Raw genomic sequence first — 18,150 nt, 5'->3', positions numbered from 1 at the left:
TAATGAAAAGGAATTGTGGGGTGTGTCATGGCTCCTTGAAAACAAACGGATAAAAGTTGCAGACATATCTGGCATGGTGACACCAAGGTGACCTTTGTTAAGGCAAGGTGAAAAGGCCTTTGCAATGAATTATAAAAAGACCTGACCCTATAATAATTTGGGGCTGAGGATGTGTTTGTGCTTTTTCACAGAAAGAAATAAACTGGGTGTGATGACTGCATATGCAGTAAAGGAGTGGCAGACCCGATGACATCACAGCTGCAAACGCCCCATAGAGGCTGGAGAGGAGTCCATGGTCCAGTCTCCCCGGCACCCAGAGAGGCGTGCCCGGTCTGCGGGACCTGCTGCTCTGCGCTGTGCTGCAGGATGCCATGCTGCTCTGAGGACAGATGCTGAGCTGCTGCCAGACTCGGGACACACAGTCCCAGAGGCCCTACTGAGATGACCTGACAGCAATGACTGCAGTTTTCTGCAGCCTCAGTCCTGTTTGCTTTGGAGCTGAGAGGCAGACTGAACATTTGACTGTTTTAGTCTCTGCGACACAGAACTCATTTTGATTGAAATATTGGACCTGAGAACTAAGACCTAAGCTCTCCCCTCAGGGAAAGAAAGACTCAATAAGGAATGGCTGAAGCCCTCTTCACTTAGAGGAGGCAGCCTGGGGGTTTAACTGCTGCGCAGCCTGGAACTGGTATCTGACAGCACCAATGTCATTGTTCCCACCCATCAGAAGAGCTTTTCTTGTCTTTTGATTAATATGGATTTAAGAAGATTGTGATATGTTAATTGTGGATTTATTGTTAATCCCCATTCTAGAATTATGGTATTGACCTGGTGATGTTTGTAGCTGCTTATAAGATGTTGAGAAAAGTTTGACAAGCCCTGTAAATGTTTGGGTTTAATGCATGTGTTCAGAATTTTAGATTTTGATAACAATGTAAAAAATTTAAGAGGTGCTCTAGACCAGCTGAAGGAACATTTTCAACTCATGTGATCCTCCTCTCTTTTAAGGAGGAGACTGTAGTCTTTAGGAGCATGAATGTTCATAAAACATTATGATCTCTCCTGACTAGAAAGTATGGCTCCGAGACACAGAGCCCAAAGGTATCTCTCTCCCCTAATCTCTTTTGTTCACAGAGGTTGGCAGTCAGAGACGGGTTTGAAGCTTCTTCTCCCCAGGTGCCTAAGACAGGAGCTTGCATGAATGGAATGCCTGTTCCAAGGATGGGTAAATTTGGGCATATGGAGAAGTCTTTGCCTAATGCACACTTGATAATCTGTCTTGTTGCAGAAGCAGACTTTATTAAAATTAGTAAGAGGTGAGTGGATTGTAGGGCATCTTACAGGTCCATATTTCTACAGTGTACGGCAGCCAGACTCTCAGGCCAGTGTGCGCCTGGCCACACAGAAGGTGGTCACCTAGCCTTTCCAGACAAACTGATGCCACCCTAAATAAAGGATCAGGATATGTTACTGTCGCTCTGCTCCTTTGTAATTTGGGAGTTCGCCTGGGAAAGAAGTGTTAATTCAGTTTACGTGACAGAGCAGGCATAGATAGGAAGACGACAAAATGGGCATAGAAATTTATGGATGTGACCACAGTCATTCTCCTGGTTACCTAGGAAACAGAATGCTAATGAACTTCCCCCTCAGTCTATGTTTTGGTATAAAAGCTGTTTGGAGGAAAACTGCAGGCGAGTGTTTCAGAATGTGAACTCAGGATTTCATGAGGGATCCCTAAAAACTCCCTCCTGATAAAGTCATGTGAGTTTTGTCTTTATTCCCATGCCTCTCTGCTGGTCTGAGAAATAATTTATGGCCTGGGCTGGTACCTGGACCACGACATGCCACCATTGCCCAACTTCTAACATCCATTCTTACACACACGAGGGGGGGCTATGGAAAGAATTCTCATGAATTGCGATTATTATATAGAATGTAGTGGTCAAGGAGCCAGTAGAGATGAGAGAGGGCCAGACAGACAGCTCAGGGGTGAGAGCACATACTCTGTGTTCTAGCTGATGTGATAAAAGACAGATCAAAACAGACTCGGGAAGAAAGGGTTTATTTCAGTTTATCCCTCTATAGTCACAGTCCATCTTGGAGGGAAGTCAGGGCAGGAACTCGAGGCAGGTATCTGGAGGCAGGAACGGAAGCAGAGGCCATGGATGAGTGCTGTTTAGTGGCTTTCTCTTCTGGCTTGGTCAGCTACTTTTCCTAGAGATGGCACTGCCCATGTGGGCTGGGTCTTGCTACATTAATCGGCAATGAAGAAAATGCCTCATAGACTTACCCATAGGCCAATATGCTAGAGGTATTCTCTCCAGATAAATCAAGTTGGCAATCAAGATTGGCCATCACACTCTGCACCCATGAGGGCCTGAAATGCAAATCTTAGCATCCATGTAAAAAGCTGAGCATGGTCACATGCCTATGGCCCTATCACTGTGGAAGGTAGAGACGGGAGGCTACCAGCCTAGCTCCAGGTTCAGTGAGAGACTGTCTTGGCAAGTGATAGAAGACACGTGACGTCCTGCTCTGGCCTCTGTGTATATGCATATGCACACACATACCCATGTGTGTGCACCGCAGACACATATCAGAGTACACTGACAGGCTATCTGAGAACGAGCAGGAACTAATCATCTTGAAGAGATATGGAAGCTTTCAGTAAACGTAATAGGAATAACCTCAGTGGTTGAGAGCACTGGCTGCTCTTCCACAGGACCCAGGTTTGAGTCCCAGCACCCACATGGTGGCTCACAGCCATCTGTATCTCCAGCTCCAGGGGATCTGAATCCTCTCCTGGTCTCCTTGAGCACCAGGCATTCAAGGACACAGACATATATGCAGACAAAAGATGAAAAGGCTAGACCCATGAATAGGGAAATTCATTTAACAGTATTAGTGCTCTCCAAATAAACATTTATACTCAACTTAAGGCTACAATGAAGTTTTAAAAATTTGTGTGTGTGCCTGGAGGTCAGAGACAGGCCTCTCACTGGGACCCAGGGCTGCTGGGTCCTCAGTGAACCTCAGGAATCCTCCCTTTACGTCAGCAGTGCTGGGACTACAAGCACATGACACCTCATGCAGGTTTCCATTGGGTTTTGGGGACAAACCTGGGTCACCATTCTTTAAAAGCAAACATTTTACAGGCTGTGCTGCCTCCCAACCCTAATTTTTTTGAGCCAGGAGATTTAGCCAAAGCTGATCCCAAACTTCTAGTGATCCTCCTGCCTCATCCTCCACATTCTGGGATTACAGGCATGAGCCACCACCACCTGGTTCAGGCAGTCTTTAAAAACTATGAAATAGCACACACCTTTAATCCGTGCACTCCAGAGGCAGAGGCAGGCGGACTTCTGAGTTGGAAGCCAGCCTGGTCTACATAGTGAGTTCAGAGACAGCCAGGGATACACAGAGAAACTGTCTTGAAAAGCCAAAATAAATAAGTAAAAAGTATAAAAACAGTTTATTTGCATAGGAAGAGTTCCATCTCTTTATGTTTTCTTCCGAGACAGGGTTTCTCTGCGAAGCCTGAAACTCATGCTGTAGACCAACCGGCCTCAGAGACTCACCGTCCTCTGCTGGGATTAAAGGGCTTTGCCATCACCTGGCTAGAAGAGCCTCTTTCCTTGCTAGATGAGGATGCTCGTACCTGTAACCCAGAGTTTGGAGACCGAGACAGGCGAGTCCTTAAGTTTCATGCCAGTGTGAATTAACAGTGAGATTCTGTCTTAAATCAAACAAGACAAAACACACCCTAAGAGTCAGTGGTTGGAGATGCTCAGAGGTTGTGCTCTTGTAAAAGACAAAGGTTTGGTTTCTAACACCCACTCGGTGACTCATAACCATCTATAGTTTTACTTCCAAAGGATCCAGTGCCCTCTTCTGGCCTTCTGAGGCACTGCACATACATGGTAAACATACCTAAATGCAAACAACAGCTCATACATATTGAAGATAAATAAAATCTTTAAAACATAAGACTCAGGGAGCTGGAGAGATGGCTCAGAGGTTAAGAGCATTGCCTGCTCTTCCAAAGGTCCTGAGTTCAATTCCCAGCAACCACATGGTGGCTCACAACCATCTGTAATGAGGTCTGGTGCCCTCTTCTGGCCTGCCGACATACACACAGACAGAACATTGTATACATAATAAATAAATAAATATTTTAAAAAAAAAACAACATAAGACTCAGTACCTTAAAGACAGAAGTTATCCCCTGGCTATAAGAAATATGATTCCAATAAAAAGTTTTGTCTGAAATAATAGTACTATAGTAGTAATAATAGTAATACATAAAAGTAATAATGGATGTGGTGGTTCACGCCTTTAATCCCAACAAACATGGGCAGAGGCAGGTGAATTTCTGAGTTCAAGACCAGCCTGGTCTACAGAATCATTTCCAGGACAGCCAGAGTTACACAGAGAAACGTTTCAATGCCCCCCCAAAGTAAACATGAGCAAAACAAGCAGGAACTCTGAGAGCATGGGTGGGTTCAGCATCAGAAAACTTAGAGCTCGTTAGAGGAGCTGGTTTGCTAAGTGAAAAGTGGGTCCTTCCCTCAGACTATTACGCCTCTGAATAAATCCCAAACGGTCCAAGTGAAAAAAATGACATTTTGCCGGGCAGTGGTGGCACATGCCTTTAATCCCAGCACTCGGGAGGCAAAGGCAGATGGATCTCTGTGAATTCGAGGCCAGCCTGGTCTACAAGAGCTAGTTTCAGGATAGGCTCCAAAGCTACAGAGAAAACCTGTCTTGAAAAACCTAAAACTACAACAACAAAAAAACCCAAAACAAAAACAAAAAATGACATCTTTCACATACTCTAAGGAAACTTTGGGATTCAAAATATTGCACAATCTAGGGAAAGCAGGGTAAACAATCCAGGCAGTTGTGTTGACTCTGTGGGTACCACACAAGCCTGGTGACCTGAGTTTGATCCCCTGAACCCACATCAAGGATAAAAATCTTTCAGAAAAGCCAGCCAAATAGCTGGAAAAATATATCTGCAACTCATATCACAAACTATTGTCATACCTAACGCCACTAATACAAATCAACAACTAGAGTCAGTAAAAACAAATCGAGGGGAGAAATGGATAGAGAATGTGGACAGTCAGCCGGGTGGTGGTGACACACACCTTTAATCCCAGCATTCCGGAAGCAGAGGCAGGCAGATTTCAGAGTTGGAGAACAGCCTAGTCTACAGAGCAAGTTCCAGGACCGCCAGGGTCAGCCTTCAGGAAGCAGAGGGCAGAGGCAGGTGGATCTCAGAGTCAGAGGCCAGTCAACTGCAGAGTGAGTTCCAGGACAGCCAGGGCTATACAGAGAAACCCTGCTTCAAAAAACAACAAAACCAATCAATCAAACAAACAAACAAAATATGTGGACAGTCATGAGAGAGGAAAAGTCAGATTTTTGTGGTGCTGGGAACCAGGCCTAGAGACTTACTTTAGCATTCTAGGCAAGGGCTCAACCACTGAGCCATACCCCAGCCCCTCACTGGGGGATTCTAGGCAGGGGCTCTACCACTGAGCCACACTCCAGCCCCTCACTGGGGGATTCTAGGCAGGGGCTCTACCACTGAGCCACACCCCAGCCCCTCACTGGGGGATTCTAGGCAGGGGCTCTACCACTGAGCCACACCCCAGCCCCTCACTGGGGGATTCTAGGCAGGGGCTCTACCACTGAGCCACACCCCAGCCCCTCACTGGGGGATTCTAGGCAGGGGCTCTACCACTGAGCCACACCCCAGCCCCTTACTGGGGGATTCTAGGCAGGGGCTCTACCACTGAGCCACACCCCAGCCCCTCACTGGGGGATTCTAGGCAGGGGCTCTACCACTGAGCCATGTCCCCAGCCCCTCAGTGGGGTTAGTGTGCTATCATTAGGTTATTCTAGGCGAGTGTGCTATCACCAAGAAAGCCCCCTTTTGATTCTTAAATGAAAATATAGCTTACGTTAAATCCTTGAAACTGATACACCCTTTTCCAGGCTGGTAATCACTAAATGTCTGACAGTTGAACACATTGGTGAGACAATCAGAAAATATCCATTTACCAACCACTGGTGGGAGTGTACAGAGATCAATCAGTTGTATCTGTAAAGTTACAAAGGCAACCTTTTGGCCCAGGACAGTCACTTCTAGAAATCAGAGTATAGACATTACCAAGAGCAAAAAGCCTAAGAAGCTAGTGAGATGAACCATCGATTTTATGGAGATTTAAAGGAAAAATAAGAAAAATGTGGTCTCTATCACCATCAAGTATAAGACGTATTCCAACTTGAGAAGGTAAACATGAGAAATGAGTTCAGAACCAAAGCAGCACCGGGTGATAAACACTGGAGATGCCCGGCAGAGGGGAAGAGGATGGGAAACGGCCCAAGCGTCCAGCATCCTTCTGGTTGATCACAGCATAGCCACAGAATGCAAACACAGCTTTAAGGAGTAAATATACTGGCTGGGAAGGTTCTTCAAGATATTTCCTCAATAAAATCACAACATGTAAACCAAAATACGTCAACTTTGTGACGAAATAAAAAAAATATATGTGTATATATAATAAAAGTAGGAAGGAAACTGACGTTGGGGGCAGCATTAGGTATGGGGACAAGAAGGGAAGGACAAAAGACTTCAGTCTTCATATTCTTGGTGCTTATGAATAGATGACTTACAAAAAAAAAAACAAGAAAAAGAAAAACTTTTGGAAAATGGAATCCAAATTCCAGAAATTTGATATGTCTGAAAACACTACTTATCACATACTATATACAATATTTATGTTGCTTGCCATTCCCAATGTCTCAGAAACACAAAGTGAGTCTTAACTCTTCAGTCTCATTGCCTCGGACATGAGAGGAGTGCTAACAAAGGTCAAGTACTTGACATAAACTTGGTCCTGAAACCAGTTTAAACTCTCTCTTTCTTCATCGTGGGCTCTTTTACTGGCAATTTTCTTTCAGTCTCAAAATTTTACAAAACCATCCTTTGCTCATTACCGAAGCCACATGGATGGATGTTTTTCCTAACTCAAGAAACGTCACAGGAGTCTAAAGATGCTTTGGACATTCCCCCCCACCCCCACCCCAAATTTCTGACGCCTTTTTCCTCCCTCCAACGATGCACGCTGACTATTCTTAAGATCCTTTTGACTTCCGAAAACCAAGTTGTAGGATGGGGTTTGTCTTGGATGCCGAGGCCTTCTTGATGCCGTGCCCACCCTCGCCTGCCTCCTCACTCTCTATGGATGAACTTATCGCAACCCAGTTCTTCTATGAGAGGATTGATCACCTCCGACGCAGTCAGGGCTATGGTAAACGTTAAAATGTCAAAATCCACCCTCTGAGGGTTGCGCAGGTACTCTATGTCGAAGGCTGCCTCCCGGGCTCTGCAGGCCTCCACGAAGCGCCGCCGGCGCTCCTCCAGCTCCTGGATCCGGCCCGGGGCGATCGGGTAGTTCTCCAGGTAGTGGCGCAGGAACTGCTGGTAATTGATGCCTAAGACGCTGAGGGGGTGGCGGAGGCGCAGGTACGGCATCGCCGCCAAACCGCCCGCCCTGGACCGGGGCCTGCCCTCAGGCGCCTCCTCCTCCAGCGGCTCGCCCAGCAGCCGGGCCACCTCCGCCATCCGGGCTTCCCTGGACGCCGGCGCCATCGGGCCTTCGCGGGCCGCCGCCGCGGGGGCTCCCCGGGCCTCCGCCGCCCGGCCTTCTCGAGCTGCAGCCACCCGGCATCCCCTGGCCGCCACTCCCGGGGCTGCGGGGCCTTCCCGGGCCGCTGCCATCGGGCCTCCCCGGATCTCCTCCGGTCGCGCCGGGCCCGGGAGCGCACGCCGCCCGCCGCCTACCTCGGCCTGCGGGAGCCCACGGTCGCCGCTCGCTGCGCCCGTCTGCTGGGCGCTGCTGACTGCGGGCAGCTGGGACATGTCGGACCGCGGGGTCAGCACTGCCGCTCGCGGAGACCCGGGAATAACGGGACGACGAGACGCGGGGCGTGCACGCGAGGGCGCGTACACGAGCGCAGTGCGCAACGGGAAAACGGCGCGTGCCCCGCCGCCCGCGCAGGCGTAGCTCCAACAGCGAAGCGGAGGAGCAGTGCGCGTGCGTCTCGTCCGGGCGCTTAGGGGTGAGCCTTGAGATTGCCACCTAGCGGTCAGAAGAGCCGTTGCACCCTTTCGGTTGAGGGTGGGGCTCTGTTTTATATTCCTACCAATCTGTTTCTAGTTTCAGCTTTAGTTTCAATTAGTCTTTAAAGACTTGTTTATTTGTATTTTATGTGTATGAGTGTTTTGCTTGCATGTTTGTAAGTCCGCCGTATGCATATAATGCCGGAAGAAGTCGGAAGAGAGATCCTCTGCTGAACCTTTACCAGAGTAGCCAGTGCTCTTAACTTTGGAGCCACGTCTTTACCCCTAGGTTCTGTTTTTGAAAGAGTTTGTCACCAAGCCCAGACAGCCAAGGATGACCTTGAAGGAGAAAACTGACTCCCAAAAGAAGTTCTCTGAATTCTTCCTGTGTGCAAGCACAAAATAATTGTAAAGAAAAGAACCAAAACAATAACAACAAAAAAGCCCTGTTGTAGTGGCACACGCCTTTAATTCCAGCACTTGGAAGGCAGAGATAGGTGGATCTCTGTGAGTTCGAGGCCAGCCTGGGCTACAGAGCAAGTTCCAGGACAGCACTAAAGCTATAATATAGAGAAACCCTGTCTCAAACAAACAAACAAACAAACAAAAAAAGAACCGAGCCAGTCAGTAGTGGCTCACACTTTAATCCCAGCACTCGGGAGGCAGAAACAGGCAAACTCTGTGAGTTTGAGGTCAGTCTGGTCTACAAAGTGAGTACAAGGACAACAAAGGCTACACAGAGAAACCTGTCTAGAAAAAAAAAAACAAAGAAAAACCAACAAACTGAACATTAAAAGAGAGCCGATGTCTGCTGAGAGTTCGCTGCCCACACGTTGCGCTGAACTCTGGTGAAGCTGTGGGAACAAACGGCTTGGCATGTACTGGCAGCCAAGGCTGAAGCCTTTCCCTTCTTTGGCGTCACCATTTTCTCTTAGTCAATTACCCATTTTTCTTTGTGGACTCCTTTAAATACTCTTCCCCGAAATCAGATCCCAAGTTGAGAAATCACCTTTGGAAACTGCAGGGTTTTCTGACCTCCAGACTGACTGATGCTGGCCATGTGGTACTTTAATGGCTATGTCTAGCTGAGATTGCACAATTCAGGGTCTGACGCAGACGGGAAAGACGGGATTAGAGCAGGCTGCTCAAGCAGGGTGACAAACTGCGTCTGTTTCTCCCACAACACAGGAAGGCTGTCAAGACAGAAGGGGGTGTTATCACTTGGGGGCTTTGGTAGTTCTGTTTGTATCTACCCCTTTATACAGCAGGGCTCCCCCTCAGACCCCCAGCTAGACACAAACCACACCCAAACACCTGTTTCACAGAGATTCATTATTAAACAGGGAAGAAAAATTAAAAGTGGCTGCTTTCAGACTCGGGCAGAAAAACAGCCCCAAATAACCTTGCAGGTGTAATTTTTTTTTTTTTTGGTTTTTTTCGAGACAGGGTTTCTCTGTGGTTTTGGAGCCTGTCCTGGAACTAGCTCTTGTAGACCAGGCTGGTCTCGAACTCACAGAGATCCGCCTGCCTCTGCCTCCCAAGTGCTGGGATTAAAGGCGTGCGCCACCACCGCCCGGCTGCAGGTGTAATTTTAAGAGGAGAAAAAAGGGAGGTCTACATTAGAATGTACTAGCACTTGGTATATTTTGATTGGGCATGTTAATTTGACGAACCAAATGGGGGTTTTTGAGTGCTGGACTCAGTACTTTGATAGCTGGACCTTGGTAGTCAGTCTCAGGAAGAGGCAGTGGCCAAATAAGGGACTAGACATTGGTGGCTAGCTTTAGGAATGTAATCTAATGGTTTTTATTAGCAAGGCAGGGGGAATGGGGAAAAGGGCAAGGCCTGCCAGAGCCACATGCTGGAGTGGGCTAGACTCCCTTCAGTACATACACATCTCCTTATCCCAGATAAGGAGAGCACACAATAGACCCAGCAATCCAAATCAGACCAAATCAAACCAAATTAGAAAAAGCCCAGGTTTAATGCGTAAAATGCTCCGAGATGATTTTCCATTCCCCCCCCCCACCCCCCATAGGAGACAGGAAAGAGAGACCGGAAAACCACATGTCTGTTTTCTGGTGGGCAGTTTAAATACACTGTGGGAGTGATCTTGAGCATCTCTGGGGGAGTGGTCACCATTTGGCAGGCTTTCTGAGATATGGCAGGGTTTGGAGAGAGTTGGGGGAGGGGGCTTGGGGCAGAACTTCCCCCAGAACAGATATCACCTGTCTTAGTTAGAGTTTCTATTGCTGTGAAGAGATGCCGTCACCATGGCAACTCTTATGAAGGAAACATTTAATTGAGGTGGCGCTTTATGGTTTCAAAAGTTTAGTCCATTAACATCATGATGGGGAGCAAGGCAGCTGGGTGAATGGCGGCATGCAGACAGATATGGTGCTGGAGAACTGTGGTAGTTTGAATGTAATTAGCCCCCATAATCTCACAGGGAGTGACACTATTAGAAGGTGTGTGACTTTGTTGGAGTGGGTTGGTGTGGCCTTGTTGGAGGAAGAATGTCACTGTGGGGATGGACTTTGCGGTTTCCTATTCTCAGGGTACCACCCTGTGTCTCAGGTGACTTCCCCTTGCCTTCAAAATGTAAGACTCATCCTGTACAATAAAAGAACTTCGGGAGGCATCACAATCCCTGACTTCAAACTCTACTACAGAGCTACAGTACTGAAAACAGCCTGGTATTGGCAAAACAGAAAGGAGGACCAATGGAACCGAATAGAAGACCCGGATATCAATCAACACATCTTCGAACACCTGATCTTTGATAAAGAAGCAAAAATATCAAATGGAAAAAAGAAAGCATATTTAACAAGTGGTGCTGGTATAACTGGATATCAACATTCAGAAAAATGAAAACAGACCCATATCTATCACCATGCACAAAACTCAAATCCAAATGGATCAAAGACCTCAACATAAAACCAGCCACACTGAACCTTATAGAAGAGAAAGTGAGAAGTACACTTGAACGCATTGGCACAGGAGACCACTTCCTAAATAGAACCCCAGTAGCACAGACACTAAGAGAAACAACTAATAAACGGGACCTCCTGAAACTGAAAAGCTTCTGTAAAGCAAAGGACATGGTCAACAAGACAAAATGACAGCCTACAGAATGGGAAAAGATCTTCACCAACCCCACATCAGACAGAGGTCTGATCTCCAAAATATACAAAGAACTCAAGAAATTGGACACCAAAAGATCACATAATCCAATAAAAAATGGAGTACAGACCTAAACAGAGAACCCTCAACAGAGGAATCTAAAATGGCTGAAAGACACTTAAGGAAATGTTCAACATCCTTAGTCATCAGAGAAATGCAAATCAAAACAACTCTGAGATTTCATATAACACCTGTAAGAATGGCCAAGATCAAAAACACTGATGATAACTTATGCTGGAGAGGTTGTGGGGAAAAGGGAACACTTCTGTATTGCTTGTGGGAATGCAAGCTGACACAACCCCACTGGATGTCAGTGTGGTGATTTCTCAGAAAATTAGGAAACAACCTTCCTCAAGACCCAGTAATACCACTTTTGGGTATATATCCAAAGGATGCTCAATTGTATCACAAGGACATGTGCTCAACTATGTTCATAGCAGCATTGTTTGTCATAGCCAGAACCTGGAAACAGCCTAAATGCCCCTCGATGGAAGAATGGATAAAGAAAATGTGGTACTTTTACACAAGGGAGTACTACACAGCAGAAAAAAATGACAGCTTGAATTTTTCAGGAAAATGGGTGGAGCTAGAAAACATTATTTTGAGTGAGGTAACCCAGACACAGAAAGACAATTATCACATGTACTCACTCATAGGTGGTTTTTAAATATAAAGCAAAGAAAGCCAGCCTACAAACCATGATCCCAGAGAACTCAGACAACAATGCGGACACTAAGAGAGACTTACATAGATATAATCTACATGGCAAGTAGAAAGTAGAAAAAGACAAGATCTCCTGAGCAAATTGGGAGCATGGAGACCTTGGGGGAAGGTTGAAGGGGGGAGGGGAGAGGGGGGAGAGGAGCAGAGAAAAATGTAGAGCTCAATAAATATCAATAAAAAATGTATAAAAAAGGATGTAGGACTCTTGGCTGTTTCTTCAGTACCACATCTGCCTGCCTGCTGCCATATTTCCCGCTATGATGACACTGGACTGAACCTCTAAAACTGTAAGTGAGCCCCCTCATTAAATATTTTCCTTATATGTCCACTCTCTCCATATCTATTCAATATAGTACTCGAAGTTCTAGCTGGAGCAACAAGACAACAAAAGGAGATCAGAGGGATACAAATTGAAAAGGAAGAGGTCAAACTTTTGCTATTTGCTGGTGATATGATAGTATAGAAATATGACCCCAAAAATTCTACCAGGGAACTCCTTCAGTAATGTGACAGGATGCAAGATTAACTAAAACAAAATGTAGCCCTCCTGTATACAGATAATAAGCAGGCCGAGAAATAAATCAGAGCAACATTACCCTTCACAATAACCACAAACAACATAAAATATCTTGGGGTAACTCTAACCAAACAGGTGAAAGACCTGTATGACTAGAACTTTTATTCTTTGAAGAACGAAATTGAAGAGGACATCAGAATATGGAAAGACCTCCCGTGCTCATGGGTAGTAAAAATGGCAATCTTACAAAAACAATCTACAAATTCAATGCAGTACTCATCAAAACCCCAGCACAATTCTTTGCTAACCTCAAAAGAACAATACTAAGTTTCATATGGAGAAACAAAAAAGCCAGGATAGTCAAAACCACCTTGTACAGTAAAGGAACATCTGGAAGCAACACCACCCTCGACTTCAAGCTCTATTACAGAGCTACAGTAATGAAAACAGCTTGGTATTGGCATAAAACACACAGGTGTATCAATGGAACCGAATAGAAGACCCGGATACTAACCCACACACCTATGAACTACTGATCTCTGACAAAGAAGCTAAAAATAAAAAATGGAAAAAAGAAAGCATCTTCAACAAATGGTGCTGGTATAACTGGATGTTGATATGTACAAGAATGCAAATAGATCCACATCTATTACCATGCACAAAACTCAAGTCCAAATGGATCAAAGACCTCAGCATAAAGCCAGCCACACTGACCCTCATAGAAGAAAAAGTGGGAAGTACACTTGAACGCATTGGCACAGGAGATCACTTCCTAAATAAACCCCAGCAGTACAGACACTGAGAGAAACAATTAATAAATGGGACCTCCTGAAACTGAGCAGTTTCTGTAAGGCAAAGGACACGGTCAACAAGACAAAATGGCAACCTATAGAATGGGAAAAGATCTTCATCAACCCCACATCAGACAGAAGGCTTATCTCCAAAATATACAAAGAACTCAAGAAACTAGACATCAGACTACCAAATAATCTAATTAAAAATGGGATGCAGTTCTAAACAGAGAATTCTCAACAGAAGAATCTCAAATGGCCAAAGGACACTAAAGGAAATGCTCAACATCCTTAGTCATCAGGGAAATGCAAATCAAAACAACTCTGAGATTCCATCTTACACCTGTAAGAATGGCCAAGATCAAACACACTGATAATGGCTTATGCTGAAGAGAATGGGGAGTAAGGGGAGTGCTCCTCCATTGCTGGTGGGAATGCAAACTTGTACGGCCACTGTGGAAATCAGTATGGCTATTTCTCAGAAAACTGGGAATCAGTCCACCTCAGGACCCAGTAATGCCACTTTTGGGCAAATCCCCAGAGGAGGCACACTTACATCACAAGGACATGTGCTCAACTATGTTCATAGCAACATTATTTGTAATAGCCAGAACCTGGAAACAACCTAGATGCCCCTCAACCAAAGAGCAGATAAAGAAAAGGTGGTACATTTATATAATGGAGCACTACTCAGTGGTAAAAAACAATGACATCTTTATATTTGCAGGCAAATGGACAAAACTAGAAAAAAACTTCCTGAGTGAGGTAACCCAGACCCAGAAAGACACTCATAAGTGGATACCAGACATAAAGCAAAGGACAAGCAGCTTACAATACCCAACCCCAGAAAAGCTAGGACCCTCTTCCAGAAGAACTAACCACTGGGTCAAGTTCCTGGAGTACAATCAAAATGAGGGCAGAGCTGTCATATGAACAAAGGGGTCGAGACCATGATGGAAAACCCACAGAATCAGCTGACTCGAGCTGGTGGGAGATCACTGACTCCAGATGACAACTGGGGAACCTGCGTAGGACTGAAGTAGACCCCTGAATACAGGTGGCAGTGGTGTGGCTTGGGCAGTATATGGAGCCATTGGGAGTGGGACCAGAATCTAACTCTGGTACATGAGCTGACTTTCTGGAGCCCATTCCCTGTGGAGAGATACCTTGCTCAACCTAGACACGGGTGGGTGGGGCCTTGGTCCTGCCTCACGAAGGTAATGGGATAGACTAAGTTGACTTCACAGGGAAGGTCTTACCCTCTTTGAGAAGCAGACGGTGGGGGGGGAGTGTAGGGGAAAGCAGGGGAAGCGGGAGATGAGTGAGGGGGAACTGGGATTAGTAAGTAAAAAATAAATAAGCAAATACAATTTTAAAAAGTATTTTCCTTTTAAGAGTTGCTGTGGTCATGGTGTCTCTTCACAGCAACAAAAACCCTAAGACAAGAATTCTACATCTTGGGCTGGAGAGATGGTTCAGCGGTTAAGAACATCACCTGCTCTTCCAAAGGTCCTGAGTTCAATTCCCAGCAACGACATGGTTGTTCAGAACCATCTGTAATGAGGTCTGGTGCCCTCTTTCGGCCTACAGGCATACACACAGACAGAATATTGTATACATAATAAATAAATATTTTTTAAAAAGAAGCCTCCACCTTCTTCTAAAAAAAAATAATTCTACATCTTGATCCAAAGGCAACAGGAAGTGAACTGAGACACTGGGTGTGACTTGAACTAATATGAGACTTTAAAGCAGGCCTCCACGGTGACACACTTCCTCCAACAAGGCCACACCCTTTCCAACAAAGCCACACCTCCTAGTAGTGCTGCTTCCTATGAGTGCCATTTCCCTTCAAACCACCACATTACCAAAGACCACTTGGTGAACATATGAGTTTTATTGGAGTTACTACAGGAACAAAAATGACCCAGACAGCTTCATCAACACAACCCACCCCAGCATGGTGACAGCTCACAAACCTGGGAATCTGGAGCCCACTGCACAGCCCGCCGGCAGCTCAACAGGTTGGAGAGAGGCCTTTCCAAGTGACTCAGCTGGTTTCTGGGTCTGGTCTAAGAGTCTTCTTTGCAGTTGTCTGTCTGAGAAGGAATTTGCCCCACCTTCACAATAGTTTCCAGGACACTCCTGAGTCTCTTTTCTTCCTTTCCTCAAATATCCTGAAATGTCCCTTGCCCTCTACTTTCTTCAGAGTCTCCCAGTGCGTTTTCTGTTCCTCTCCCCAATGCCCTCCCTGGCCACAGTTCCTCTTGCTGGTGATGCTCCAGTCGCCAAGTCTCAACCCCCTCCAATGATCACTTATCTCTGCCATCTGAAGTCCCTGTGGGAGTCAAAGATGAATTCTTTTAGCCTCTCTATCCAATCCCCAAAATCTGCTATAGAATGTCCCTCTCACCTTTTGGCAAAAATCTCCACAGTCACCCATGTTCCCAAAATATTCCAATTTCAGAACCCACCTGCACAGCCAAGGAAAGACAGTTCTGCCTCTCCAATTGTATTCTCCCCAACACAGCCAGACCCTGCTTCAGATAACAGCTGTTCCCCAATTAGCCTTATATTGCCAATCTAAATTGTCCTGGCTCCTCTCCAGGACAACAGACTCCAGATAAGTACTCCTGCCAACCAACAGCCTAAGGTTTCCTGCCTTCTGTGTATTACTAAGGATGGGATCTCTCCTCCTTTCCATGGTCTTGGGTCTCCTCTTCCCAACTACCTAATGGTGAATCCAACAGTTTCAAATGTACATATAAGATCTTTTTTCCTAAACTTTTTAACTTCACCTCTGTCCCTAGTCTGTCTGTGCCGACAGATTTCAGATCAACTACTGACAGCTCCAGTGCTGGCCCCATCCTTGAAATCTGTACGCTGATCTAGCCTCACAGACTGCACGTCCCTAGCCTCAGGTGACCCTGCAGAACTTGGATGTCGACTGACACAGCCTGCTCTTCCAGACTTTGACCAACAATCCAGCTTCCTTGGGTCCCCTAAAAACTGTGCCCCAATGTCAACAGGAAGCAGCCAGCTAGACGACACCCATTTACCCAATACCCAGGCACCCAATAATAAAACAAATATGGGAATGAAGAGACACTGTCGCACCTGAGCAGCTGGCTCTGGCAGGCCTTGCTCTTCCCCCCAATTCTCATTGCCTTGCTGAAAACCGTTAGATTACATTCCTAAAGCTAGCCACCAAGGTGGGTGTGGTTTGTGTCTAATCCAGGGTCAGAGAGGGGGCCCCCACTGTGTAGTGGTCTCCTTCATGTAGCATCCCCCCAGGAAAAGCATTGCCACACAACAGAGCAATAGTGTCCCCTAGTGAGGGACTGGGGTGTGGCACAGTAGTACAGCTCTTGCTTAGAATGTATGAGGCCATGAGTTCTATTCTTACCACTGGAAAAAATAAAACCAGGGAGACATTTATGGGGGATCTCGATGGGGGTGGGGAGACCTCTATAAAGTGAAGGAGACTGCTCTAGAGTAGAGACTCCTTATGTAGCAGATGACCTTTATAAATGGAAACCCCTTTTATCTATCTATCTATCATCTATCTATCTATCTATCTATCTATCTATCTATCTATCTATCATCTATCTATCCATCCATCTATCATCTATCTATCCATCCATCTATCATCTATCTATCCATCTATCATCTATCAATCATCTATCTATCTCTATCATCTATCTATCTATCTATCTATCTATCATTGGATATCCTGGAGGCAGAAGTGGTTGTGGGACAACTCATGAGTTGGCTGGAACTGAACCTGGGCCCTTTGCCAGAGCATGACTCCAGTATCTCTGTCCGTCTATCTATCTGTCTGTCTGTCTGTCTCTTTGTCAAGACAGGGTTTTTCTGTGTAGCCCTGACTGTCCTGGTACTTGCTCTGTAGACCAGGCTGGTCTCAAACTTACATTGATCCTCCTGTCTCTGCCTCCTGAGTGCTGGGATTAAAGGCATGCGTCACGCTGCTTGGCTAGCTTCCAGCATCTCTTAACTACAGGGTCGTCGCTCCAGGCCTTGCCTAGTCCTTGGAAGCAGAGGACCAGCGGCAGTGCCAGTCAGCACCATGGACAGCGCCACGGAGGGCGCCTGGCTTGCGAGAGCGGGAGGCAAGCACAGCATATTGTCGCACAGCAGATTATACTCAGGCTGTTCTCTGAACGTCATATGTGTGCACGCTCGCACTCACTCCTGAATACTGGATGCTTAAGTCAGAAGTTCAGACTTCTTTGTTGTTTTTGAGACAGGGTTTCTCTACTAGCCCTGCATTTTCCTGGAACACACACTGTTAAAAAGGCTTGCCTCAAACTCAGAGATAGGACTGCCTCTGCCTCTCATGTACTGGAATTCAAAGAGGGCATCACTACATCTGGCTTTTCAGACTTTTTTTTTTTAAATCTGAAATATAATTTTTGAATATCAACAGCAGAAAAAAAAACAGGAAAGATACATATAAGGAATAGGTCTGGTCCCAGCACCAGGTCAGGCTTGGCAGCAAGGTCCTTTACTCTCTGAGTCATCTCACTGGTCCCCCTTTGAAAGGCTGCATTGTGTGTGTGTATCTCTGTGTTGGTTTGTGCTCGTGGCTGGGAATGGCCACGGACTCCAGAAGAAGGTACTAGAACTCCTGGAGCAGGAGCTACCGTGCTCTATTCACTGAGCCATCGTCCGGCTCCTTGTCACCTGACCTTGAGAAGGTACTAAGACCTTCAGTGGGAGAAGGGATGGTCTGATGTACAAAGGATTCTTCAACTGGATGTCCACATGAGGGACAGAAG

At 46.1% G+C, this 18,150-nt stretch overlaps 1 protein-coding gene across 1 annotated transcript; it reads right to left on the bottom strand.

Annotated features, from left to right (window-relative positions):
- Nucleotides 1–5,757: 5,757 nt before the first annotated feature.
- Nucleotides 5,758–8,213, bottom strand: Eid2 (EP300 interacting inhibitor of differentiation 2). The gene has a single exon (XM_041653279.1). It carries the CDS (start codon nucleotides 7,934–7,936, stop codon nucleotides 7,247–7,249), a length of 690 nt encoding a protein of 229 aa, XP_041509213.1. The 5' UTR covers nucleotides 7,937–8,213; the 3' UTR covers nucleotides 5,758–7,246.
- Between the last annotated feature and the right edge of the window lie 9,937 nt (nucleotides 8,214–18,150).

Source organism: Microtus oregoni, unplaced genomic scaffold, assembly GCF_018167655.1.
Source record: "Microtus oregoni isolate MIOR12 unplaced genomic scaffold, Mior012 000006F_ref0000085, whole genome shotgun sequence".
NCBI classification, from domain to species: domain Eukaryota; kingdom Metazoa; phylum Chordata; class Mammalia; order Rodentia; family Cricetidae; genus Microtus; species Microtus oregoni.
The sequence above is the reverse complement of the archived record's forward strand: the minus strand, read 5'-3'. Positions and strand labels throughout refer to the sequence as shown.